General features: G+C 42.4%; 5 protein-coding genes across 9 annotated transcripts in view; 4 read left to right on the top strand and 1 right to left on the bottom strand.

The window, feature by feature from the left end:
• LOC125775118 (thrombospondin type-1 domain-containing protein 4) overlaps positions 1–13,227 on the top strand; it is an 82,215-nt gene extending 68,988 nt beyond the window's left edge. For all 3 annotated transcript variants that reach the window (XM_049445618.1, XM_049445619.1, XM_049445620.1), the window contains exons 8-12: positions 4,578–4,776; positions 10,123–10,428; positions 10,563–11,503; positions 11,573–11,749; positions 11,876–13,227. In XM_049445618.1, coding sequence (XP_049301575.1) covers positions 4,578–4,776; positions 10,123–10,428; positions 10,563–11,503; positions 11,573–11,749; positions 11,876–12,280 — 2,028 coding nt within the window. In that variant the 3' untranslated portion in view covers positions 12,281–13,227. The remainder of the gene's footprint in view (positions 1–4,577; positions 4,777–10,122; positions 10,429–10,562; positions 11,504–11,572; positions 11,750–11,875) is intronic.
• Positions 13,228–13,345: 118 nt separating this feature from the next.
• LOC125775142 (transmembrane reductase CYB561D2-like) lies at positions 13,346–16,220 on the bottom strand. Of its 2 annotated transcripts, none has more exons than XM_049445660.1 (4): positions 15,557–16,220; positions 15,257–15,496; positions 14,085–14,381; positions 13,346–14,008 (listed from the first exon to the last, which is right to left on the bottom strand). In XM_049445660.1, the coding sequence occupies exons 3-4, from the start codon at positions 14,295–14,297 to the stop codon at positions 13,499–13,501; spliced, it is 723 nt and encodes a 240-aa protein (XP_049301617.1). In that variant the 5' UTR covers positions 14,298–14,381; positions 15,257–15,496; positions 15,557–16,220; the 3' UTR covers positions 13,346–13,498. The 2 variants fall into 2 exon arrangements, with proteins under 2 accessions (XP_049301617.1, XP_049301618.1); XM_049445661.1 differs by having other exon boundaries at positions 15,257–15,474.
• A 58-nt stretch (positions 16,221–16,278) lies between these two features.
• LOC125775124 (uncharacterized protein KIAA2013 homolog) lies at positions 16,279–18,583 on the top strand. The gene is made up of 2 exons (XM_049445628.1): positions 16,279–16,557; positions 16,625–18,583. The coding sequence occupies exons 1-2, from the start codon at positions 16,386–16,388 to the stop codon at positions 18,328–18,330; spliced, it is 1,878 nt and encodes a 625-aa protein (XP_049301585.1). The 5' UTR covers positions 16,279–16,385; the 3' UTR covers positions 18,331–18,583.
• Positions 18,584–18,713: 130 nt separating this feature from the next.
• LOC125775120 (uncharacterized) lies at positions 18,714–23,930 on the top strand. Its single transcript, XM_049445622.1, has 5 exons — positions 18,714–19,098; positions 19,166–19,340; positions 19,424–19,703; positions 19,784–22,202; positions 22,286–23,930. Exons 1-5 carry the CDS (start codon positions 19,038–19,040, stop codon positions 22,609–22,611), a joined length of 3,261 nt encoding a protein of 1,086 aa, XP_049301579.1. The 5' UTR covers positions 18,714–19,037; the 3' UTR covers positions 22,612–23,930.
• Positions 23,931–24,290: 360 nt separating this feature from the next.
• Positions 24,291–26,531, top strand: LOC125775128 (PAT complex subunit CCDC47). Of its 2 annotated transcripts, XM_049445640.1 has the most exons (5): positions 24,291–24,389; positions 24,470–24,494; positions 24,610–25,535; positions 25,616–25,960; positions 26,031–26,531. In XM_049445640.1, exons 3-5 carry the CDS (start codon positions 24,627–24,629, stop codon positions 26,268–26,270), a joined length of 1,494 nt encoding a protein of 497 aa, XP_049301597.1. In that variant the 5' UTR covers positions 24,291–24,389; positions 24,470–24,494; positions 24,610–24,626; the 3' UTR covers positions 26,271–26,531. The 2 variants fall into 2 exon arrangements, with proteins under 2 accessions (XP_049301597.1, XP_049301596.1); XM_049445639.1 differs by having other exon boundaries at positions 24,298–24,494.
• Positions 26,532–26,542: the final 11 nt, after the last annotated feature.

The raw sequence follows: 26,542 nt of genomic DNA, 5'->3' as shown, positions 1-26,542 counted from the left end.
TCTGGAAGTCCCACGAAGCTTATGAGTTTGACGGTTCGTTTCGGATAACAACAGTCTGGTGGGAACTAACCTAATCACCGCTTAGTGTGTCGTTAGCTGTCTTAAGTTTTGCAGAAGCGTGTGAAGAAAGAAACATTTCGCTAATGAAATCCTTTCATATCCTTTCACGGCACGCGATAGAATATGGTCGCTCCTTATGATAAATCGGATTATTTTTGGGTAGATTAATAGAAACCGGAGGATCAACGTGAGCCGTTAAGGAAGATATGCTGTTACGAGCTAAATACAGCAATATGGATGACTCTTAACCAACCGATCTTTAAAAATTAGACCGAAAAAGTATCTCTTATTAGATTGTATGAGTGGTTCACTTGGTGGTGAAGAAACCCCATATTGAGGTTTAAAATATAACTAAAAAGAAACAATAATATTTTCTCAATAACAATGGGTTTCGTTCGTTAGTAGCTTGTTACCAGACAATTGAATGTAAGGAAAACTGTAATATAATGCTGACGAAACATTTACGATGTTCAAAAATTCCTTGAAACGTAACTCCAGTTCTACGTCTTGCACTTGAAGCACAAGAATATTGGTGTCTTCCCAGCAAAGTAAACTGAGTAACTGATTCCGATCCTTTAACTTTGCCGATGAAAACTTACTTCCGTTGCCTTTGGCGTTGGCAAACCACAAACATCAACTCATCTTGTTCAAAGCGGATAACGGCACTGGCGACATTTTGTTGCCACTAATGATTCGACGTACGTTGTGGTAGAAAGTAAGAGCTTCTACGAATGATGGGAGTATTTGGATGAAATTGAAACTTTGTTAAATTAGGTAAATGTTTTCAGGAGGCTTTTTTCCGACAATTCGATTCTTGTAAAAGGTTTACACAACGATGTACAACAACTATTTCTCCTGAATTGGAAGCAATCCGCCCAACAATCGCTAACCGTGACAGTTCATAAAACATGTGATTCTGTTCAGTTTCGCCTGTGATTCAATCTGTCCAAGTGTCCCCCTCCACTCCCCCGAGGTGATTAATTAACCTTTCTTTTGAATTAAAACAATCGGCGCACTGTGCTAAGTGAGGTTGTGCAAAATCCGGTCACTGGTCGCCGGAGGACTAACCGACGGCTTCGTGTACGTAAAAGAAGGTGCCCACTGCAGAACAGACGGTGTGAGAAAAGTTTCGTGAATACTTTATTAACCTTTCTCCACAATCCATTTCCGTGTTTGCCACGGTGACGTGACTCTTCTTCACCAACGGGAATATACTGGTTTAGCAAACGCAAAATCCCTCAACAAATCCCGCATCTTCTACAGAAACCACCACCGATCCACATTCAACCATACCGGCAAAATTTCTTTCAACGTTCAGTGAAAAACGAGTGGAACTGTTTTAAATGTTTTTTAAAAATTCATTACTTCGGATCGTTGCCGTTGCACTACTGGTGGTAAGTACTGCTGACCGATGCGGATGTTGATATCAGATTCAAGTAGGGGAATGCGTTCAGGTGCAGGACGGTTGGGTGGGGAGGGATTCGGGAAGATTTCTGGTTTCGGATTCGGACAACAAAGCCTTGTAGGATTCCTTCTTCCTTGCTGCAAAAGTTCCAGTTCCAGAGTTGGGCGATGCTGTACCGACTTCTCGGGATGCCACGCTGGTTGATATATCAGGCTCATGAGAGTATTATTTCTCTTTATTCAGTTCACTCAACCATCGGTGAAAAATATCCGTAAAGCGTACAGGCGCTGCTTTCGTAGCATCTTCATAAACGGAAAACGGAAGTAAACGGGAAGAGCAATGATGCTGCGGAACGCCAAACTTTAAGCTGTGGTAAACCAACCACATTGCTAGCTAGGACAGTCACACAGGCAATCGGAGTTCATAGTTGTGTTGTGTATCACGTGGACGTGGAACAGAGTAGTTGTGTGTTTTTCATTGTGAAGCGTTTCGTTCTTAATTATTCTGCTTAGATTACCACACCCGTTTTGTTCCGTGAAAGTGTGAAAACGGAATAATTAAGTGGTTTCTTACCATGGCTTCGGTATGACAGATATAATTCCCAAGAGAGAGAGTGGTCCGTTTGATGGCAAGAATAAGGCACATTTTCAATAACTTCCTTTCACGGTCATGTTTTCATGCAAAAAGCCCACCTGTGGGGTAGCATTTAATAGGCACATTGAGAAATTGTTAGAAGATGCTTAAAGTTTGATCGGGTCCGTTATGTTATAATGTTCAAATTTTCAAATCGTAAAGATAGAATAATAACTTCTTCATTGAAAAACTTCTATAAAGTGTGTGTGTTTTTGGCCTATATTTTAGTAGCGACAGTAAAGGTTTGTGGAAAATTTAGTACATCGTACAACCTTTTGCTTAGTTGAACTAACAATTCTCTTCCATAGGTATTTTAACAATGAAAATTTGTATAAACAGATGAGCATTTTTAAAATTGTGCAAAACATGAGGAATATTGTTCAAAATGTTTAGCAAAAAACTAGTCTATATTGAGCTGTTTCATGTTTTTTGGTTCTGTATACTATAACTACAGTGGTACACCAAAATTTATTCACAAAATATCCTTCAGACGTCAAACTGGAACCATTAGATTTTGTGAAACTAATGTGTTAAAAAGTAGTATAGTCAATAAGCATCCTATATTCATTTCAACTTTTTCAACAACATATAATTTGTCCTTAATAAACCGTTTGTACTCGGTATTTTCACATCGAATTTTCCCTAAATTCAAATTCATTGATACCTTGTAAAAAACGCGTAGTTTAGACATATTTTTGGAATACTTTGGTGCCAGTTATGATAAGATTCGATTCATGACATTCGATATATTAGAATTGTTAAAGTTTGAAGACTGTGAGTCAGCTCAGACCAGTCAGAAGATAATTTTATATCCAAACAGAAAAAAATAATAATAAATAATAAATATAAATAAAATAAATAATAAATAATAATAATAAATAAATAAAAAAATTAATGCTTCTACGTGTTATTTTAAATATCCATCAAAAATCTTTAATAAAGTACTTCTTTCAAATATGTTTAACAAAACAGATTTTTAAGACACCTGTGTTATAAGTTTATAACTCCTAACTATAACTTCTTCTTCTTCTTGGCTTCACGGCCTCTAAGGTCATGCCGGCCATTTCTGGCATACTAAACTTATGTTTAAAACGGAGCTATACGTGAATGCAAAGGATGAGGTTTGATACCCGGTACTGTTGTGTGGAACCGGCACTATTTATCACACAGGCCACCGGTCGGTTTATTATTGGAATATTTTATAGGTGTATGATTTCTTAAATATTCCATTTGATATGTTAGCATAGAATAAAAGGATACAGGAATTGCATACTAAAATACACAAGCTAATGGCTAATAGAAAAATCAATCTATAAAAGATGATGTTTCATCAACCTAACGGAGAATACCTAAAGCAACACATTCACCTGAAGTCTAGAGAAGAAATGATCCATTTAATGTGAAACAGAGCAAATGTTAATCAGGTGCTCAGAAGGATACACGCTCTTAAAGCAACGATATATACAATCAGCCACAGCCATCTTCATAGCTCTACAAGCCATATTTAAAGCGAAGGAGCTTGAACCAGTTAATAACGACCACGGACTGATACATTCGATTGAGAAACGCCCGCATACTTGACACTGCCGAGGTGACAACAAACCAGCCCGGCCGGAAGGTTGCGAGCTGCTGTAAAAGCATCGTTGGAGAAAATTAAAAGCAAACACAGTTTTCTTAAGACGTAAATAGGATGAAAGAAATGGTCTTTACGTCGCACAGATGGTCGTTCTATACCCCTGCCCGCTTGTTTGTAATGCCATCGCGTGCTTTCTAGTTAAATTTGTCCCAAGCTGAGAGGAAAAATAAATGTAGCAACAGTCAATACTTGTTACACAACACTATCAGAGGATTTGAAAGACTAAAATTCTTCACTAACTCTGGTTCTTCTTAAGTAGGAAGTAGAGCTGAATGGAGCAGTCCCTTCTAAAAGCACCATTCTTTTAAACTGTGTCATTTGGTTTGGTTCTTTGCCCGCGTTGATGAAGTGAAGAAAACCTGAGCGATATGAGAAGGTGTTGCATTAATTTTTTTTGCTCGGTTAGAACAGCCTGGCCGTATCAAGACTTATTTTACCACGTAGCAGGATAGTCAGTCCATGCTACGGGGTGACGGTCCGGATGGGATTTGAAGGTGTTGCATTAATTTTTTTTTACATACAAACAAATATCCACTACATTCTGCACAATATCACAAAAATGTGCCGTTTGTCGATGGTTCTTGGACCGCAAACAATGAGGCCAGATTTTCTCTCAATTTCAAACAGATTGGTAATTCTAGAGGTGTTTAATGTACCTTTCCTTTTTTTTAAAGCTCCATTTTCAATTTGCCACCTGCTGGGGGAATGTGTCACATGCGATGTGCTCATTGCTGGACACACCATGACCATTTTACAGGATCTTAACCGGATGGGGAATAGAGCACTAGCGCCTATTACTATTCGCACTGCAAATGACATGTGTTTGATTTATTTCTTCCGCAGGCCGTTCACAACAGTGGCGTTATTTCGGGCACGTTCATGAACAATGGTGCCGTCCGGTGCGAAATGACCGTTTGCCGTCCCATTACCGGTATCTACACGAAGACCAACCCGGACAATGGGTACGTTCATGTGGCCACCATTCCAGCCGGTGCATCCAACATCACGATAACGGAGCTACAGAACAGCCAGAACTATCTCGGTAAGTGCACATGCACCCTGGCACGGGTGCAACACCCAATCGTACGGAAATCAGTTCCAAAGGGGTAGAAAAAAAGCACACACACGCAAGGGGCAAGGATACAAAGCCGATGCAAATGCGGAAAACGCTGCGGTGGCCCGGGTCGTTGAAGACATCTACTACTAATGAAGTAAAAGCGAACGATGAGCGAGAAGTAGCAACTATGCTAATGCACTTTAATCGGCCTTGAAATGGCCTACCTTTCCTGCTACCGTTACGCCACTGGTTTTTCTTCCATTCGGATGACCTCCGGAGAATCGTAACAGAACATTGCTGTTTCTCTATCCACGTGGCGCCCTGTATCTGCATGCTTACTTAAGAGGGTATTAAATATGTGTTTATTTTTAGTTTATTACATTCCTTGGTCAGCAAATACGTCATGGGTAGTGAGGTGGGTTTGGTGGCCGTGTAGCACACACCAACCGAGAGCTAGAGCGTTTTTCCTAAATGAAAACGATGAAAGCAGCTCCAACTCCCACTATTAATGGACACCGTTCGCGCCACTTCGGTACTACGTTTCTAATGGTGAAGGAACGTAAATGTAACACCGTTACCCATCCAGTATTGCGATCCACCCGGTTTTGTGTATATTTTCATATGTTTTTTTTGTCGATTTCCATTTCGAATGAAAGTGAATAGAACTTCCTTACCCAATACCTACACACCAACCATCCTAAGTACACCCCGTCGTGGTTGATTTAGTCAGAAGAAATGACCCATCATGGGGTAGATTTATGAGCCGTTAGACACTTGCTGACACAATATGGACGAACGCACCCACTCACATGGCCCGCATACCCCGCATGAGGTCGGAAACATATTCCTGCATTAAACAGAGTGAAAAGTGAATGCAGGGTGTGTGACAGGGTGTTGCCATTTGCAGGTGTGCCGATTTGCTGCCATTTCCATATGCAACGGGTAACCGGTTGCTAGCATTCGTACCCGAGTGCTGTCATCGTTTGTAACTAATGCGACACTTCTTTTCACACGCTCTGCAGCATTATGCTGCCCTGTCCCGTTCGGTGTCCATTTTGCGTCTGTGGCCTTACACCAGGTGCCACCATCCTGGGATGCCGAGGATGTGGAGCTCATCGTTTTTCGTTCTTGGGATTGGAGTGAAGTGGATATGGCACTATTTCAGCAGCATCCGATGCATCGGGTACCGTCTGCTAGTGTTGGCTTCGGTGGGCGAAAGCTTGTGAATAAATAAAACCAACTCGAAAGATTCTTGTTTTTCTTGGTAAAGATCTCTTTCGACTTCTACCATCTCTTTGGGGCACATAATGTCTCTTCGTTCTTGATATACTTATGATGGATGAACCGTTTCCATGAATGGTAACCACAAACCGAGCTAAGGGAAGAGGCAGGATCGATGATGCTCATTCCATACCTTACCTCTTTGTACGCAATGGGTGAAGTTAAGCAAATTAGTTTTACGATAAGTAAACGTAACACCGCATCAGCATTTTCTAGTTTGTACTCGAAATTAATTTCCTCTCGACAAACACACTGTACATGTCGGATGGATGATGCAATTTTAAAATATCATTAAGAATAAACAAATCAAATGGAACATTACTTTACAAGATTTTCTCTGATTAGACAGCTTGTGTGTTAACCAGGGCTAGTGATCGTACTAAAGGAGAATAGAAAAAAAACTATAGACAGCATAGCATTAAAAATTTTGTTTATCATAAGCTGAGTAAACGACCAAGAATTCCGCAATAGCACACAACGCACTTTAAACAAATCTTTCACACAATCCCCAGCTAACAAATTATCATAAATCGCACATAAATCCAATAATAACCGACTAGCAATCATAATGGTACCCTGAAACACTTTGTGCTCTTTTTGTCCAGTTTGCAAGAGGACCAATTGAGATAAACGTAGATTGATGGCATTGCCAATATCGGGAAGCATTTAACCATTACTGCAAACGTGTCGATGCAGCTTCTTTCTCTGCGGTTAAATCCATACAAAGTGTATTGAAAATCTATCCCCTAGCTGCAATCCCATCCAACCCGATCCCATATCCAAATGCACCAGTGTATATCACCAAACGCCAACACAGGTTTGGATCAGTGTACAATGGCCGCATTGCACCAACCATCAGCGTTGCCACCATTCGATGGCGCTAGAACGTACTGTCACTACATCAAACCCTAAAGCTCATGGCAAGAAAAAATCACACACACACGAATTACCTGCACCATCACCAAATTAAGATGGAAATCTGTCCGATGCATACCTTAATTTACTTTCCATTTCCATCCGAAAGCGGTCGACGGGACGCGCACGGCTCGAAACATTATCCATTAATTCATGCAATGTGCTGTATGTTTCTTTCTCACCGACCGAGTGTCCTGTCCCGGTGCTCTGTACTGTGTCGCGGTATGATAGCTTTTTTCCGGTTCTTTACACGCACTCTTCGCTAATGGGTACGACAGCACCGTTTATAGACGCGTGGTTTTAAAACATATATTCAACCCAATCCCAAACGTTTTTGGGTCGTATTTGATGAGGGGGTTCAAAAACGCAGGGGAAATTTTTTTCCAACATTCAAAGCATTACTCTATCTACTAGAACCTTACTACACAGTCAAGCATTCCTGGATGGCTTCTTTGTAAAGCAGTTCCAGTTCTTTGTTCCAGGAAATGTAATTGTGATAGTTGTGCTTGGAGCTGAAAATGCGCTTTACATATTAGGTGGGTTTTCCCTATTATATCATAACGAAATGATGTCAAAATGATCTGTTCTCGATAGATGTTTCAGATGGCATCAAATTATTCTGTATATATATATTCTGTATACGGAACGAATCGAGAGAACCCGCCAGGTTAAATACTTGGAGGTTATTTTAGACGACAAGTTGAAGTTCCACGCTCTCATAGACTGGGTCATCACCAAAGAGGCAAAGAAATGTGGATCTTGAACGATCTTGATTTTTTCGGGAAAGTTTACCTCTACAAATCACTTCTATCAACACACTTTGATTTCTGCTCGTCCATTCTGTTTCTTTACAATAAGGGTCAAATGATTAGGCCTCAACGTTTGTAAAATCTTATTATGAAGTTAATTTTTTGATGTGGTCGACTTACACCGTCTGCTGTTATGTTAGATATCCTGTAGATAGAACAGAGGATTGTGTATCAGACCATGACCTTTATATTTTGATTATTGAATGGCCTATTACCAGAGTATCTGGAAGAGAGTATAATTCGAGGATCTGACGTCCATAGGCACAGGGTAGATGAACCCAGCATTCCGAACTTACTGTCTCACAGTGCAAGAAACTCTTTGTTTTTCAAGGAGGTTCAACGGTACAACAGATTGCCAGTAGAAATTAAGAACGCGAGTAGCTTACAAGAATTCAAGCGTGGGTGTACCGTATAAGTTAAACAAACTGTGTAATATGATATATGTGTAGATGTCCCATGTCACTCTGTTTTGTATAACAGTTGTCATCATGATCTAGTGATGATGACAAGATTTTTGCATTTTAAAATATTGATTAAAAAATATAATGTGACAACGCAAGTTTGATACACGCGCGCGAAAAGTGGCCAGTTGATTTCATAGTGAAGGCTTCACGGTATGCACAATCTAAGAAGTCACAGCAAGATTCATACATTGATGTTTAAACGTGGCTGATTTCAGATGCATTGGATTTCCCTGCTTCGGAAGGTAGAGCCTTACAACCACCAGCTGGTATTAATGGATCTGGCCATATGCAAATTGCAGCCGTGCCCTTAAATATGGTGAAACAGTTCCATTCATTGGTTCAGGATCGCCATCTAAACGATGCCAGGGAATACCATTGTGGTGAAATGAGGCCCGTTTTTGTCCTTGGTGGAATTAGGTTGGAAGCGTCTTGGAATCGTGAATGATACAGCGGACTCTTCAAAATGCATATTGATGCCACCACTTGTTCCTTTTTTGTGCTTATTATTATTAGATTAAAAATATCGTAAAGATAATTCCATCCTTCTCAAACCTGTGTTGGGGTAAGGGGTGAGGCTTATCATCATCATCATATATCTTGTCGCAAACAACGTGTTATGGATAGCTAAGGAACTACTTCTCAAAATCCCCGAGGCATTCTATAATGACGATCGTTTCTAGCCCAGATCTTATATGTATATGGTGAATACTAAAACCACTTAGAATCTGGTTGAATGAGATTTTTTAATACCGCACACGGTGGTTTTAAATCTTTTGACGTCAATTTGCACGAAGATTCTGGTAAACTGGTAAAAATTAGTAGTCTTTACTACAGTGTATCGTGAACAATATGGAAGACGAACTTGGTCAGATGGTACGATATCTAAAAGTCTTTGACCCGACGTAATGGAATGTTACACCAGAATCTATCAGGTGTACCGGAAGGCCTTTTTGGACCGGAGCTCTTTGGAAGTAGTTCTGAATTCTAGGATCGAGATGTAACCAAACGATGCAAATGCACAACTGTGAGAAGGACACATTTTTGTTACATTTTTCGAAGGCGTTAGGGCCTCTAATTATCCAAATAGGACCTTGAAATAGTACGTATCAACCATAGAGCACATTCCAAAGTTGTACAAATGCTTTTTGGTGAAGAAGGATAATTTTATTTGCTGACAAATGGCGAAACCTACGTACGTATAAATGAAACACATGCAAAATGTTAATAAAAGAGTGCATTTGAGCAGCGCTTATAGTCTTTTGTGAGATTACACCACAGTCCAGTCTAATTTTAGGTCAGACTTGGCCTAGATGCTTCAGTGGTACAACAATGGGGAACCATGTATTCCACGAACAATTCCCCGCTCATGTTGTACGCAGTTCCTTCGATAAAAAAAAACATTGAAAGAAGAAAGTTCAAAGACCACCAAGCAGTATAGTAACATTAAAGATGAGATTATTGTGCAGCATAATAGCCACCAAAGGGGAAACAATCACATTGGGCCGAAATTGATGGAAGAGTCAATAATTTTTACGCAAGATTTGAAACTCCTTTTTTAGGAACTTAAACTATCACTAATGGACTCTGAGCAGTACCTTTCTGATAGGAAAATTATTTCTCTAAATAATACATTTGCTGGTAGAAAACATTAGTTCAAGTCTTTACATTTTAAAGCCGGCGGGAAAAAACAATTGACATTAGCAATTCGTAGTACTTTATGAGTAGTACGAATTTCCCACCGGAAACATAATATTAAATATTTGTACATTCTCCAAAGCGATATTTCACCAAAGGTAATAAAATATACATTTTCCGATTTTTTTTTTTTTTGCACCGCCGATTCCCCGAATTTCTTTCGATAGCACTGAAAACGGCTGATCAACGGTTTTTCATCAATGGCGACTACACGATTTCGCTCAGTGGACATTACATTGCCGCCGGGACCGTGTTCGATTATCGTCGAGTCGATGGGTTGAACAACGGTTCAAACAGCAGCTTCCGGCACGTGGAAGGCATCACCGAATGGGTGACTGCGCTTGGGCCCACGAACGAACCGGTGCAGGTGTTTCTGCTTTCACAGTCACCAAACCCGGGTATCAAGTACGAATATCTTCTTCCCGTGTTCCCCTCCGAGCCTACATCACAAGAAGAAATTCCCAGTGCCGAAGGTAGGACAAAAACACGAGTTGAACGGGTCGAAAATTCACCAAAGTGGAAACAAAATCTTGGCCCAATGTAACAACCCAAGGCGATGGGAGTTTATATATTGTTTTTCGAACTCTTTGACATTTGTTATTTGCAGCGGGAAATGAAATCTCGGAAAAATCCAATCTGCGTGTGCCAAAGCAACGGTTGGTAACATCAGCCAACAACTCAAGCACCCCCAGCACGGGACGGGTTGGTCAGCGTAAGCGTAAGTATCTGTGGAAAGTGATCGGATTCAGCGCATGCAGTAAGTCCTGTGGCGGAGGCATCCAGCAACCCATCATAAAATGTGTTCGTGAATCTCCTACGCGCGTCTTTTCGGTCAAACGGTGTGCCCATCTGCAGCAACCGGTGCTGAATGAAAATTTGTTACGCTGTAACACACAACCCTGCCCCGCGTACTGGAAGCTTGGTGACTGGGATCAGTGTAACTGCGAGGAGAAGTATGACGAGGAGGTGTTCCGAACGCGCGAAGTCAAGTGCGTCCAAGAGCTACTGTCCGGCATTGTGATACAGGTCAACAATGGGGCCTGTATGGAAGAGCTCCCGCCCAGCACAGAACGCTGCGAGTGCTCACGTGTTGTAAAACCGACACCAGCAAGAACAGAAAAGCCACGATACAAACCGACGGTAAGCCAACATCAGCATGAACACCGTGGCCATCGGGGACAACATCAGCATCAACACCACGAGCACCACAATGGTGGCAGTCACAGTCATACACAGAACGATATGGAGAATGGGCCAATGTCGAACGGAGGCATCATCGTACCGCACAGTCGGCAGCGAACCGATATCAACCACATCAACTATCGAGCAGAGTCGAAGAAAACCGGCGTCTGGTTGACGGCAAACTGGAGCACTCGGTGCTCTACGAACTGCGGCATTGGCATGCAAACACGTTCGATCTTCTGCGATCGTAGCTCGTCGATCAACTCGGAACGTTGCGATCTGCGCATGATGCCGGAAACGTCGCGTGAATGTACCAGCAATCGAGCTTGCGAATTTGGCGAATGGTTTGCGGGTCCTTGGACTCTGGTGAGTATGGTGAATCTCCGTAACTGGAGGTAGTGTGGTGAATGCAAGTAACTTCCATTTCTCTCATAGTGCTCCGGAGATTGCTTCAATCTGACACGCTCCAGAACAGTGCTCTGCATCCGTAACGATCACTTTGCTCCGGAAAGTGAATGTGATGCCGAACTGCGACCAAAATCGATCGAACCATGCGACACCGAATCATTCGAGGAATGTAAACCAAGGTGGCACTTTTCCGAATGGACTGAGGTAGGTGGATGAGATCGTGTTTTTTTTCTCGCCCATTAGTTTGCAGCCTCCATTTGTGAATAGATCAAATTAATTCACAATAACCATGAATTCTTCTCAACATTTTTTTCTACGTACTTTGTACAGTGTACCAAACCTTGCGGCGGAGGAAATCAACGTCGGGTGGTTAAATGTCTAGAGTTCAATTTGCGCGACAAATTGCTCCAGGAATCAGGTGGCTGTCGTTACGCCGATCGTCCTATGTCTTACCGGGTGTGTAACGAAGAGTCCTGCCCAACATCGACCGCTTCGCCCGCGACACCTGCAACAACCCGCACGACAACGTACTCCACTTACACGACGACCCTGTCCGCCTCATCATCGATGGATCCGTACTATGAGCCACGGCCGGACATGATGCCGAACGATGAAAATTGCCGAGATGATTTCCCCAACTGTACGATAGTGTTAAAGGCCAAACTATGCAACTATGCGTATTACAGCCAGGCGTGTTGTCAGATGTGCCGAACACGACAGAACGAACTGTACTAACGCATAAAGCCGAGTACTTTTTTGCACCATTAACACAACACAACACGAGGCTGCGCAGATTGGACGTTGCACATACCATTTCCTGCGTTCATTATGAATTAAAAGTAACCGAAGAAAAGGCAACATTTGCGTTATTATCTTGTCCAGCTTAGATTTGGATGGGGTACATTGTTTGGGGTATATTCTTCCGATTACCCGTTTAAAAACACAAGAAAACCATTTAACAGTATTTTTGAGCTGAACAACTGGTACGAAGGAAGGAGCGAGTAAAACTGTCCTTTTTCACAGCTTTGTTTCAAATAGTGATCAAAAACCAGCGTCATCAATCAACAGCAAACTTATCACCGTCGGTCACACTAGTATTAACCAAATGCATGCGTTCCAGTGCAAAAGGAGGAAGTATACATACGTGCACTAATTAACAAACGCCCTACGACGAACATTGAGTAAGTTTCCATTACTCCCCAAACAGTGGACAACTCGCGGTATTCTACAACCACTAACGACAACCGTTTGGGATACCTCTCTGGTTATGAAACACTACATACTTATTTGCAACAAAAGGTGCGCAACTGATTATGATTTAGATTTCGTACGATTCCTACCAGGAGACGGAACAAAGGGGGCAACGGGGGCAAATAAAAACGTTTGACGCTGGGGTGTTGTTTTATTTCCCCTCTTCCCGATAGTGAGTGGTGGTAGTGATTAGATATTTATCGAAGAGGAATAATTCACAAACTTCACATCGTTACGCATCAAAGAGAATCATTATTGTTAGTAACTATTTGCAGACTAATAAAAACAAAACGGTGAACAACACACTGCAGCAAAAACAAACAGCAAAACCGACCCGAAAGGTTAAATTTTCACTCACTGTAACTATAACATAGATCTCCCTCTTTCCAATAAACGTTTGATAACATTGGAGTATGTTGTGAGGCAATGAACCTTTTGGATGTACTGCATCAGAAGGTGATAGAAAGAAAGGATCGCATGTCCGTTATTGCTACTTAACAACTTTTTCTGTTTTTATAATTTGTTCCATACTTTTACTCTTTGTTGCGCTGGGTTTATTTATATGTTTCGAGTCATTACTGATCTTTTATCATTTGTTCCGTATTAGCTATAATACGTGTGTTTATAATATACATGATTATATGTGGCTTAAAATAAGTGTAAATATTATTCCAAATTCCGTTCCGGGGGTGGTTCTTTTCATTATTTCGCGAGTGTCCTGAGCTGATTGTAGATCGTCTTCACTACCCCAATCATACTGAGCATTGTGACCGCTATGGTGAAAACGGTCATCATCGTTATTCCCTCGGTAATCGTATTCTGACGATAGATTCTTTTCTCATAAGCTAGCACGATCGCCACCATGCCCAGCACGTAGCATACCGTGCCGGTAAGATAGTGGCTTAACTTCGAGTAGATCGGTCGGATGCGTTTTCGCAGCTCGATGGCAAACAACGCCATCAACCCATTCGCAAGCGTAAGCACGAGAAAAACGAGGGAAATTAGTCCAACAATGCTGTGCGTTGATGAGAAGTGTCGTCGATTGGTGGACCCTCGGAAGTAGATCTCCAACGCAATGCCCACCACACAGCAAGTACAGCCAACGACTTCGATCAACCAGTGGACAGTGCGCTTGTGCGAGTGCGATAGTTTCTGTGTCCAACCATTGCCACTGTACAGCAACACGATTCCTTCGGCCATTAGTAGATGGTACTATTGTTTTTTAGAAGATACAAAAGATCGGACATTAGTATGTTGAGAGTTCTCCGATGAGGTCGAAGTATCCTACCCCGAGCAAAGTGAGGAACACATGCCAGGTGTAAAGCTTATCGAACCCATTCATCCAACAGAGCCAGCTAGTGTAGATACAGACCACACCGATCATGGTGTGATTGAGCGTGTTGAAAATGCCTTCCACCATGCAAAACCATTCACTCTCTGTAACACTCTTCCGATCCATTGCAACTTTCTGTTGCTGATCGTTTGTGTGCTGTATTTTCATGTTATTCAAATTTGAACAATGTTATCACTTCAAATGTTTATACGCAGGTGTGTGTGTGAGATTGGTAAAGAATTAACACTGGAACTGCTGGAACATGCGGATGTTAAAATAGTAACACAATTCCTGTTCCTCGCACTAAACAGCATTTGAACTAACGGTGATCAATGCGCCGTGCTTTTGTACCACCGTGTGACAATAGATCGATACTATAGACACTGGTTTGTTTTATTACGGTAGCATCACCACTAACGCGGGTTCTACTCTTTTATAACATTATGTCCCATACAGAGCATTCGCGAGCGTCAGCAAGTCTGTGGTCGATTGTTATCAGGGGAACGTGTGCGAGATGGTACGTGAGCGACTAGGGTATCCGCTTTAAACCGATACGCCCTCACGTCATACCATACCATTTGGCATGATGGCAGCAGATATCCGGTGAAATCGAAACCGAATCGGAATTTGGACGTGTGCATTAAGGTTGTAAATGTTTCTATAGATTCGATTGAATACAGTTCTCCCGTAAACCAGTGGACAAGTAATGTTTAGTGTCTTAGGTCATGGAGATACGAGAGTCCGTCCTTCAGCTCAATACAGGTGATATACGGTTTAATCAATAACACTCATAAGGAAGAACAAAGTGGATCGAATTTATCAACTTTATTTCATATTGTATCTCCGAAAGATCATCCTACCGTACACAATTCGCACACTAAATTGTATAATTTTTTGAACGTCCCGAATACAGTTATGAGAGCGGCAATAATCGTTGCTACTTTAAGTACTAATCGCATTTCTGAACAAAAATTGTCTTTAAAAATTTGCTTATCGTAGGCAATCACTAGAGCTAATATTCCCGCCAAAAATGCTACTACACCTATCGAACGATGCGTCCGGTACAGCCACAGTGGTCTAAGATATTTGCGAAGTTCCCACCCGAACAAAGCGACCACACCGCTTACCAAGCTAACGACGACTAGCACCAGCGATAACAGTCCCACAATCGAATGCACCGAGACGATATGGTGTTTGTGTTTCATTTCTCGATTGATGTACTGTAGTACTGTCCCAGCCAAGACACATGCACTAGCGACGGACTGCAGTATCCAATGGATGGTTCTACGAGAGCTGATGCAAGACGAATGCCAGTAAAAATGTTGTCCACACAGTAGCGAGATTCCTGTGGGCATAAGTAGATTAAACTAATACTGATAACTATTAGCAAACAGCTTGATGGCGACAGCGACTGCATGACCGCTTACCCCTATGCCTGTTAGCAGAACGTGCAAGGTATAAAAATTATTCAATCCGTTTCTCCAACAGGCAATTATGATGGAAACAGTTGGGAAAATAATACATATAGGATAAATTACATTCAGCACAACCTTTGAAGCGATGGGTTTCAAACGTGATCCAGATGTGGAGTCATTTATAGTGCCTTCTTCTATTAGCAATTGCTTCATACTGTATGAACTGGGAGATGGTCAAACACTGCGGATTGATTAAATACCATTTAACTACTGCTGAATAGAATCACAAAATGGGGCGGATTTTTAACGTATGGCACGCAATTAACCCGTTGGAGATCAACACTATTTATTTCTTTTTTTTAATTAAATCACAATGAATAGCGGACGAAATTTATTGATTTCATCATTTAAACTAAATTTATGTTTAATCAGCTGTTGCACATCATGAATGGTTATTTCGTTCCGTTGCAATATCTTTAATAGTGAGTGAGATATACCCCTACCAATAAATGCCCATTCCAATTTAATTTCCTACCTCCGTTTGATTTTACAATGAATTGCTGTGCTTGGAGTAGGATTGTACTAAATTGCTTTAGTAAACGATACATTCGTTGCTATAGAGAAAAGCAAATTGAACGGTGTTTTCAAATTTATACCAGCTGCTGCCAGCAGCTTACAGTGGAGTCAACAGCATCGAGCAGCTGTCATTGAAAAAGACAAACATAAACAAAACGTCGTTGACGTTGTCACAATATTTTCCTCCCAGGAAATCATTACGGAAGTGTAGGTTTACAATAGTTTGCCGTACAAAACCGTACGCCCTACCGATGCTGCTATTAACATGAACTACAAATTCGATACCAGTGATTTGACCCGGCGACTTAAACGAACATTTGATGGGAATCTTTCCTACCGTAAACTGTTCTTATTGCTGTTCGTGGTTGCCGTTTTCCTGCTGTACATAGGACCATCATTTCTGCGATGGTTGTTCGGTCACACGGAACCAACAAGAGGTAATGGTTGACCATAATCTACTCTCAGTGTGTTTTACAGTGGTTTGTTGTTTTCTACGATTCTTAGATCAACCGATGCGATGTATGGATGATCGATTGACACCGTTTTATCTGCAAAACCTCGAGTACAACGTTAACATCCGCCATCTGCCGGCTTTTCCGCACGAACATGACGCAATCCCGTACGTTGGCAATGGTTGGTTTGGACTAGAAATACACACCGACGCTCACATGAACATTTTTCTTGGTCGAGCTCTTTTGCAACCCATTAACTTTCATCCAATCGTTAGTGTGGCCAGTTCGGGTCTGCCGGCCAGAGAGGCGACTGTCGTCGAATATCTTACTGGCATTGTGCACAGGTTTCAGTGTTTTCCCGATGGTTATCATGTATCTTATCAGTACTATGCTCATCGCACAATGCCGTCCGTATTGGTGCAAGAAATCCAGCTAACAAACACCAAGAATCAACTAACGGACATCGAGCTGATCGTACCGCGTATATCGGATTGGCCATCTGCTATCGTAAAAAACGTGAAACTGCAGCATGGCTCCGCCATTTTGGAGTATCAGGTTGTTACAGGAATGGTAGATGTACTGCCAATGGCGGGAAATACGGAGGACAGCAAGGTGCGAGTGGTATCGATCGTCGCTCGCAAGTTACCCCGTGTAATTACACTCAAAAAGCGAGGTACCACGAAGCTGGAGCTGTTGCTCACCGTGGAATACTCGGATCCGATACCGCGTGACAAATACGCTGCGCAGAAAGAAACCATCGAAAAGCAAGCATTCGCAGCCATGAATAAGGCACTGCTGGCAGCGGAGCACGGTGAGCATAACGCGTATCACAATTTCAAACGGGATCATATTTTCGTGTGGAACAATCTCTGGGAAACGGGATTTCATATAAGTACCTCCAAGGCAGAGAATACCCTAAACGGTAACAACATCAATGCGACAATGTATGCCGTCATATCGCACACCAGGGCTTACGAGTTTGAACAGTCGGTGACCACGGGCCGAAAGGAAGAAATTGCCCGATCCCTCACTTACGCGGAAGGATGTTACGATAGCTACCATACGCTGCAGGCGGAGAATTTATGGCGACCCATGACTACGTTCGAGGAACTTAATGCTGTGGTGGGCTCTTGGATGTTGACGTTAGAGAAGCAAGGATGCCATAACCTTATAAAAGCGGGTGCAAGTGGAATTGTGCAAGCGATGGTACTCAGCTTTGGAGGGTTCCGGTTCAGCAATCAGCACCTGGAGTTAAACATCCATCCGAAGTATCTGCACCGTGATTACGACTTTCGTCGCTTGAATTACGGTAACATGACGCATCTAAACATTTCGATTACCGTTCGTGACGACAACAAAGCGGTCATGTACGTGGCATTGGATCGATCGGATCGGAACTACTACGCCTGCGATGCCGGCTGCTTGGATGATCCGGTGCAATTACGCCAATCGAAGGCTATTTTCCCAGTGAAACTAACTGAGCCAGTCACGTCCATACTGTACATAACGTCCGACAAAAAACACATGGAGGATCTCCGACACGCAATCCACGTGAAGGAGGTTGTGGAAGCACCAGCTCACGAGCATCATGTGATTGCGCTGCATCGACACGGCCACCATCTGGGTGGATTACCGACGCTGTTTTGGGTTTCGATATGCGTTATCATTATCGTGTTTCACGTGTTTCTTTGCAAACTCATAGTGAAGGAATACTGTGAACCTCCGGACAAGATGAGGTATCGCTACAGCAAACCGTGAGCGGAAAATATTTTCTTGTAAATATTTATTTTATCGCCGAAACGATTCCCAGTTCAAAAAAAGCAACTGTCGTCAAAATTAATAGTATTTATGTTACGTGAGTTCGCGTTGTGCGTCGAATGAGCACACAGATTTAGCATATAATTTCTAACAAATTCCTAATTTGTTCTATATAAAACAAGTGAGATGTTGTAAATGCTTTGTAATACAAGTTGATAAAAAGCTACCAAATAAAAATGCGAAATGTACCGAATGCGAACTGCAATTTGAAACCATCTCAGCTGGCAACACTTGACATGGTTCAAAATGTCAAACGAAGTATTTGGCAACAATGGAAGACAGTGCTGCCAGCTGCGGATAAAAATAAAACTTTTGACGTTTATAAACATAAATGGGAGCTAGGACATATTATGCCAATTCAGTTAGAATATCACACGGAACGACAGATCGCACCTGGATTGTCCGCATCGGCGCGAATACGGAAGCTCGAAAGTAGTTTTTAGTTATTACAAAAATATGCAATATTTCGGATGGCCAGCTGGCGAACAATGATGTGAAAATAGCATCGATCGTATCGCTCGTAAAGGAAAGGAAGTGAAGTGTTTTGATTGGGGTATAACGCGGTCCAAGCCAAACGCACGGCTTCGGTGGTGTTTCGATTTGCAAAGCTACAGAAAAGACGCTGGCGACGTTGAATGTGAATAAAAATGTGGCCAATGAAACTGGACATGACCCGAGAAGAGTGTCGGGGCGTTCTCAGACGCCTAGGTAAGTGTGTGAGCGCCAAAAATTGTTGCATGTAAGCATGGCTATTAACTTCGCTTTTTCCACACAGAGCTTGAATCGTACGGCACAGTGATAAGTACATTTCGGGCCCAGGGGTGTCTGAGCAAAGAAAAGCTGCGAATGCTGGAGGATTTACGCCAAATGTTACACATTTCCAACGATCGACACAGAGCGGAAGCGAGACGCGTTGCAAACGATGAACGGCTCACTACGGTTGCGGAAATGTAAGTGAAACATACAGCCAAAGGGAACGATTCATTTTATAAGACGCTTTGGTGGTTTCCTTCTCCTCTTTTTCGCCGAGCAGCATTTCTGGACCAAACAGTGGGCAAGACTGGCGTCGTGAAGGACATCGTTCCTTTCCTATTCTGCCCCGAACGGTACCTCACACTGCTTTGACGTATATTGCTAACACTGTGTTCGAACAGTTGACTCTAGCAAATTCGAAACTACCACATCCAGCTGATACGTCTTACGATCGACTGAAGAAAGCGGAGGAAATGTTTAGATTCGAGCTGGTTAGGAAAGAATCTTCATTGTTTGAGAAAGGTTTTGTACGCGATGCGGCTGTTGTTACTTCGGATCCGGTAAATGGACAGAAAGCAAAATGTGCTTTTAATTAAGTGTTTATTATTACCTCAATTTTCCTCATTTTCTTCACCAACAGCTACAGGACATCATGTCCAAAAGTTATGTCAAAAGAGAGGAGAGCCGTAATGCCGTATCATCAAAATCGACAGAAAAGCCAGCATTGGAAACCGGTACAGATAGTGCCACAACATCGAATGGTGAGAAAATGTCGGGCAATTCCGAGTCCGTTCCCGATCAATCGTCGTTGTGTGATATACTGTTGAACAAGGATATACCCTCAGAAAACTACGACCATTCGCAATCGAAATTGAATAAATCTGGAGAACGTTTGCCCAGAAAAAAGCCACAAGCAACAAAACGAACATGGAAATCAAAATCATCCTATCCGCCGGCCAAACTTTTCAAGCATACTTTATCAAAAAATGGAAAACAAACCTCCAGAGCAAATAACGTGCACAGTCCTCACCTGATCCATTCGTACGCGGTGCCATTCGATACAAAGGATGCCACAGCTAACGGAGGTTCAACTACGGAACCGCTACAGTTACAGCAACATCTCACATCTAACTTGTCGCAACAAAATCAACAAAACAACCAGAGTACGACTGTTGGTCCAATGGGAAGATCGCAACCGTTCCCCGCTCCCGTTGGGGTTACGGGTCATGGAGGTGCTACACCATCGCTGATGTACAACCATCAGCAAGGAATCCTGCCATCGTCCAAAAAGGACATACAGTACAATTTATTCAAATTAAAACCAACGCAAAGCAGCTTAGGATCGAAGGGGAACGCGAATGTACCTACGAAAGGAATAGGGTTCTATTCGCATGGCAAATCACTTCCGCATCCGCTGCTACACTATCAAAAGAAATCGCCCAGCAAGAATATCCTTATTCCTACGTCAACTGCGGCAGCCACATTGGCCAGTTTGGGCCTACCAACACCGCTCCATCCACCACTAACGGATCATTCAAACAATTGGGTAAGCTCGAAAATTCGTGACACTAACCCAAAACCAGCTAAGCATGTGAAAACAAGTATACCAATGCCGGTTGATAATGAAACCGAGCGTTCCAGCGTTCTTTCCGGTGACAAACTCAACGTACCGGGTACGGAATTACCCAGCAATGCTGTTCGTCCCCCTTTGTCGAATGAAGTGCTCACGGAATGTACGGAACAATCGGTTGAAAAGAACTCTGTTGCTAAAACGCCCGTAACTTTGAATAATGCTACACTATCGCCCATCCCGAACAATGCTAACTTACCGACACAACCTAACCTTGCCGGATTTACCGCGGTGAAAAGCGGAACCAAATTGTCGGTGCACAAAATGCAGCTAATACCGGTTGCTGGTGTCACGCAAAATGCTCCTCTTACTCCGACAGCACAGAAAAACAACGTCTTTATCCTGCCGAAAGCATCGTCCATGTCTGGTGGGCTAAATCTGGGACAGAAGATCACTATCCCGAAGAGCATTGTAGAGTCATCGACGATCGTACCACCCGTGTCAAGTCCGCCGAAGGTGATTGTTCAGTCGGTTCCCAATCCGTACAGTGTAGCGACGACGACGTTCGACATGAACATCTATCGGCAAAATACGGTACCGTCTCCGAAGTTGCGTACTAGCGATGAGAAGCCAAGTAGCACTGTTCCCGTAACAGCAACCAAGGAGCTTAGTGAAACATTCGGCAATGAGCGATCGACACTGCAGGATGTATCAAATGCACAAAAGCGATCATCTTCCGCTACCATCCCTTGTGATGGTGTAACTGGACTAAAGATAAAAATTTCTACCAGTCAGCTCGTTCCTTTTAAGGGCACATTGCATGCGACCTCTGTACCATCCACAAATACAAGCTGTATAGCGATAGGAGCTAAAAAGTTGAAATATGATGCGGATACTTCTGTTACTGGTGGTGCTGCTTCATCTGGCCGTACAGTTCCAAATGAGACGGATTGGGAAAATGAATTAGATCGTGCAAGTTTTATTCAAACCACTAATGAACATATTATGGTGAAAAATAGTTCCATAGGGGACCAGCAACCTTCCACTTCCAACCAGCCACCAGATCATTCAATACAACCCACTACAACATCAATGCACAAAGATGAAAGGAAATTTTTCGTCGATGAAGAAAGCCATAGGGATGACAGCGTATTGCACAATACACTACCCTCGTCCGAAGGGACAAATGATAGAACAGGGCAAAGTGAGGACGATATTGGCACTACCGAACGGGGAGATGACTCGTCCGTAACTGATTCGGCCGATGCAGAGGACGATATCGAAGATGAGGAGGAGACGGAAGAGTGTGAAGGAATTGAGGAAGACGACTTTGGTGATGATGCCGTAGACGTCGAAATGGAAACGCAGCCAATCATCATTGAGGAGGAACCAGCAAACTACGATCATCTCATAGAGGAAGTGCCGGAAGATGAACAGTTTGTGGAGGAGGTTGAGGATGGTCCGATGGAGTTTATCAGTGTTGGATATGGTAAGTAGACTGCTCCAGTGGAGAGCTTGATGTGCCTTATTGGAAATTTCTAAGTTAATGTATGGTGTTTGTATGTTTATTAGGTACTACGGGCGAATTAGTTACAGAACTAGAAAGCGGCAGCGCGCAGCAAATTATAGAAGAACATTGTCCCACGAACGGTGTGGTGCAAGAAATATTGCCACGGGAAGCAAATTATGCCCAAAGTACCGGTGGTTTCGGATCGGTTGAAAATGGTAATTTGCAAGCATATACAGTATCGGGCGGCATAGTGTGTAATCTGCTGGAGGTGGGCTCAGATGGTAAATATCACACTCGGCCCTACTCTTACAAACAGATGCTCGCCGAAGGGATGCCGTCTGTATCGGAAGCGGTTAAACAAACACATCCGACGGTAAGATTAAGCTAGATAAGCACACGGAACTAAAAGCAAAAATACGTACGGGAAAGCAGTGCAAGTGGGACATACACAAGTACAAGTAGCTTTGTGGGAGATTATCAATCGATACACGGCTCAATAATAGCGAAAACAGTAACAAAGAAAAACGAACCTAAAATGATTAAGGTACGTGATCTTATTACGTTGTTATACTATTTATTTTCGAGCCGTTGCTTTAACGCTTTTTTTTGTAACTATTGGCATAAGAAACAATGAAATTGTTTAGTTACACCTGATTTACAACCGTTTTCTCTGGTGATGTGTATAGTTCTTGGGAGGCGTTTGGACCTTTACGCATAAAGCTGGTGGCGAATCAAATCAGCAATTATTAGGTTGAACCGATAGCACCTTTTCAAGCTGTTGCATAGCACAACTTATACATTAGTGAATAATATTATTGCTCCGTAAATACCTCAAAAAGTTATAATGTCATTTATCGTTTCTGCTTTTTAAGTACACAAATGTATGCTCTCGTCACGTATCGGGAATCATTTGGTGCATTCTGCACATTCTGAAAGTGCAGTGGACTATGAAAGTTAATTTTGTAAACTGTACATTGAGTGTATATAACATTCATTTGTCATTTCAATTGTAGAATTTACATGAAGTGTGTCACTATAAGGGTAACTAGATACTAGCTAATCGAATTAAATGGTGGTCAAGAGGTGCGTTCGATTTTTAAACTTAAATGTAAGATATTACTGACCCTTACCGGGTGCGAGGGCAGCCGCATAACGAACTGTTGTCAGATGCATATATTAACTATCCCTTATAAGCAGAGGGTAAAGCATAGGAGAGTGAAAATCTTCACACAGGTCGACATTTATACAGTAAGAATAGCTTTAAGCGTCGTGATGTCAAACTTTTTTCTTTTTCTATTCAAGCAATTTTTGAAACTGTTATCAGTTCTCTAAACTAGTGTTCTAAAAGTTGCACTGATTTATTTTCGATTTATATTTTGAATTGTGAACGCGGACGAAAGAGTGTGAAGAATATTACAACAAAGAATGTGAGGATTCGGTGGGCAATACAAAACGATCTGTTCAGTTATAAAATTGTATCGTTATGTTTAAGCAAACAGGTTGGCACACATGTTGAAAAAAGAGCATTATTTTACAACTCATTGTAAATAGTACCATCGTTCTATTGTGGTAAAACAGGCCAATCCGAAGGGCAACAAATTGTAATCCTAATGTAACAAGCGGATATTAATGTCGAGTAGAGTTGACTTCTTGCTACATAATGAAGATAAATTTAAATAAATAATAAATTGTAAATTTTAAGATAAACATCTTGATTGTGAATTTCCGGAAAGAATCACATTCTTACTTTGCGTATCGTTTATCATTCTAGAGTTGTTCGTAAATTACGACCAATTTCAACGTGGGGTTTGAATAGTGGATATCAACTACAGAATGCGTCGAATCGGAACTCCTGTTGGTAAACATTGAAATTGTGACCGAAAATAATGAAAGCTTTCTCACAGTGCTGTCGTCACGTGTGCTGAAAGTGAAACATCATCGCAAAACTCGTTTATAGTGTACGCACTAAGGGTTGATGGCGTGAAAAATTAGATATCTGTTCGTAGCACAGTCTACAAGCAATTGCTTATTGTCCAGAACAAATTGACCTCGTCAATGATATACTTACCTGAGCACGTCAAATCTGTCGGATTGTTCCAAATGAAACCTCGAAACCCGAATCGATATCATTAAGCTTTCATTAAATTAACAAATTAAGACTGCATTGTAAGTTTCAGGCGAGAATGTATTAACTTTTAGGTGCGTGCCAACAGTTGTTACTGAAACATATTGCTTGTTTTTCGTAGATCGAGCGTTGCTGAACGACTGGTGGTAAGTTTTAAACCTCATAAACACTATCTTTGCTGGTGCTAGGTCAGCCCTTCCGAGAGGAGGTCGTGAGTGATTTATTTTGGGACACCTATTTTTGCACCACAATGTTTTTCAGGAGTTTCAAATACCACCATGCGGCTTCTGCTTCCACTGACGGTGTTGGTAGTGCTGTGCCTAATACCCCAGCACGTTACTGCCCAAGATCTCGAGGATAATGATTTTGCCGAATTCGAAGACTTTGATGATGATGAATTTGTAATGGGAGAAACACACCAAGCTGGCCAACAGCAGGCACAACAACAACCGCAAGGTGCCGGAGACAGTCGTCAAGGAAACGAACCAGGCAAGGGTCAATCGAAGAGTGTACCAGCTTCGCAGGATAGTGAAGACTTCATGGAGATTGATGACGATCAGGCTGACGATGACGGTATCGTCGAGGACGAGGACAGTGAGTTCGAACATTTCCAAGATGAGGAAGAGTTTGAGGGTTTTGCCAGCACGATCGGCGATCAGGATGAGCTACGACAGGGTGAACCGGTCGGAAAGCATGCTGAACCGAAGCTAACCATTCCGAAGGTGCCGATACATTTCCGCACACACTGGGACTCGTACTGGATGGAAATGCTTATGTTGGCCGGATTGATGGCTTACTTCGCGAACTACTTGGTGGGCAATAAGAAAAATTCGGCCATTGCCAACCAATGGCTATCGATACATCGTACCTTGCTGGAGGACAACTTTGCGCTCGTCGGTGATGATGGCAAGAAGGAAACGGAAGGATCGACCTTTAGCTTTAACAAAGAAAGCGAAAGTGTCTACACACTATGGTGCAGTGGACGTACCTGCTGCGAAGGTATGCTAGTGGAGCTTAAGATGATCAAACGACAGGATCTGGTGTCGCTGATTGCCGGCATAATGAAGCCGGTACAGGATCAGTTGCATATCAAGGTGGAACTGTCTGCAGATGCGATGGATAACTTTGTGTTCTGTGTTGCCAGCCGTAAACAAGCTACCAAAATGTTCAAAGAGCTCAACGACTTGGTACGTAAGGCGGTGGCGCTACGTGCGGTGGTATTAGCGTGGGTATTAATTATTTTATTTTTACAATTTCCAATCCACAGAACAAATTCTGTTGTCTAGTCAGCAAGGCCGAGGATAAGTACGGTATTCCCGGGTTTGCGTTGTTATCAGAGATTGCCGAGGTTTCGGCCAGTATATTAGATGGTAGAGTAATAGCAGCTTTAAATAAGTACGCGCACTTGATCGATTACATTCACCTGTCGGATCAGTACAGTGGCCCGATACAGCAGGAAGACCCGAATCAGCTGAAGCGTCCCGAAGTTCGGCGTATACTGCACTGCGGATTTAATGTCCCAGTTAAAGGAGATTTAGAAGAAATGAAACCATTGCTAATACTCGTGTTTTACCTTATGGATCGTGTGCGCCGCTACAAACTTTCGAAAGAGGTAAGAATACTGTGCATTGGAAAGCGAAACGTTCGTTAAACGTTGAATTGGTGTTTTGTGTGTCTTGTAGGCCAAATTAAAGTCGGATAAGAATCGTGCTGCGGCGGAGGAAGAGTTTATGAAGAGCACTCATCAGGCCCGTGCCGAAGCAGCTGCACTGCGTCGCGAAGAAAAACGTAAGGCTGAGAAGGAGAAAATCCTCGCCGAAGAAGACCCGGAGAAGCAACGGCGCTGGGAAAAGAAGGAACAGAAACGCCAACTCAAGAAGCAAGCTCCCAAGATGAAGCAGCTTTCCATTAAGGCTCTGTAAAAGAATGGTTGGATGGATCCGGTGAATTGGTTCGGTGGAGTATTAAAGTTTTTTTTTCTGTTATTGTTTATTAAAATCATTCGCCAGTCCAAAGGCTACGATGCTGAATGGAATACACAAAAAAAAACAAGGAAAAGATGACATTTGGACAATTTCCACATCAACACCATTAGCTATGCAAAAGCTGGGTTAAATGTAGAACAGTCTTAGGAAAACGTAGCAATGAATAAAAAAAATTATCGGATCGTAGGAAAAATGTTACACACGAGAGT

Source organism: Anopheles funestus, chromosome 2RL, assembly GCF_943734845.2.
Source record: "Anopheles funestus chromosome 2RL, idAnoFuneDA-416_04, whole genome shotgun sequence".
Lineage (NCBI taxonomy): Eukaryota > Metazoa > Arthropoda > Insecta > Diptera > Culicidae > Anopheles > Anopheles funestus.
The sequence above is the reverse complement of the archived record's forward strand: the minus strand, read 5'-3'. Positions and strand labels throughout refer to the sequence as shown.

Excerpts from the sequence above, each read along its gene's own strand:
- LOC125775142 (XM_049445660.1), bottom strand. The coding sequence starts at position 14,297 with ATGAAAATACAGCACACAAACGATCAGCAACAGAAAGTTGCAATGGAT. Across the intron at positions 14,009-14,084 it reads TGTTCCTCACTTTGCTCGGG|TACCATCTACTAATGGCCGA; the intron begins GTAGGATACTTC and ends AAAAAACAATAG.
- LOC125775124 (XM_049445628.1), top strand. The coding sequence starts at position 16,386 with ATGAACTACAAATTCGATACCAGTGATTTGACCCGGCGACTTAAACGA. Across the intron at positions 16,558-16,624 it reads TCACACGGAACCAACAAGAG|ATCAACCGATGCGATGTATG; the intron begins GTAATGGTTGAC and ends TACGATTCTTAG.
- LOC125775120 (XM_049445622.1), top strand. The coding sequence starts at position 19,038 with ATGTGGCCAATGAAACTGGACATGACCCGAGAAGAGTGTCGGGGCGTT. Across the intron at positions 19,099-19,165 it reads GGGCGTTCTCAGACGCCTAG|AGCTTGAATCGTACGGCACA; the intron begins GTAAGTGTGTGA and ends TTTTCCACACAG. Across the intron at positions 19,704-19,783 it reads CTGTTGTTACTTCGGATCCG|CTACAGGACATCATGTCCAA; the intron begins GTAAATGGACAG and ends CTTCACCAACAG.
- LOC125775128 (XM_049445640.1), top strand. The coding sequence starts at position 24,627 with ATGCGGCTTCTGCTTCCACTGACGGTGTTGGTAGTGCTGTGCCTAATA. Across the intron at positions 25,536-25,615 it reads TCAAAGAGCTCAACGACTTG|AACAAATTCTGTTGTCTAGT; the intron begins GTACGTAAGGCG and ends TCCAATCCACAG. Across the intron at positions 25,961-26,030 it reads GCTACAAACTTTCGAAAGAG|GCCAAATTAAAGTCGGATAA; the intron begins GTAAGAATACTG and ends TGTGTCTTGTAG.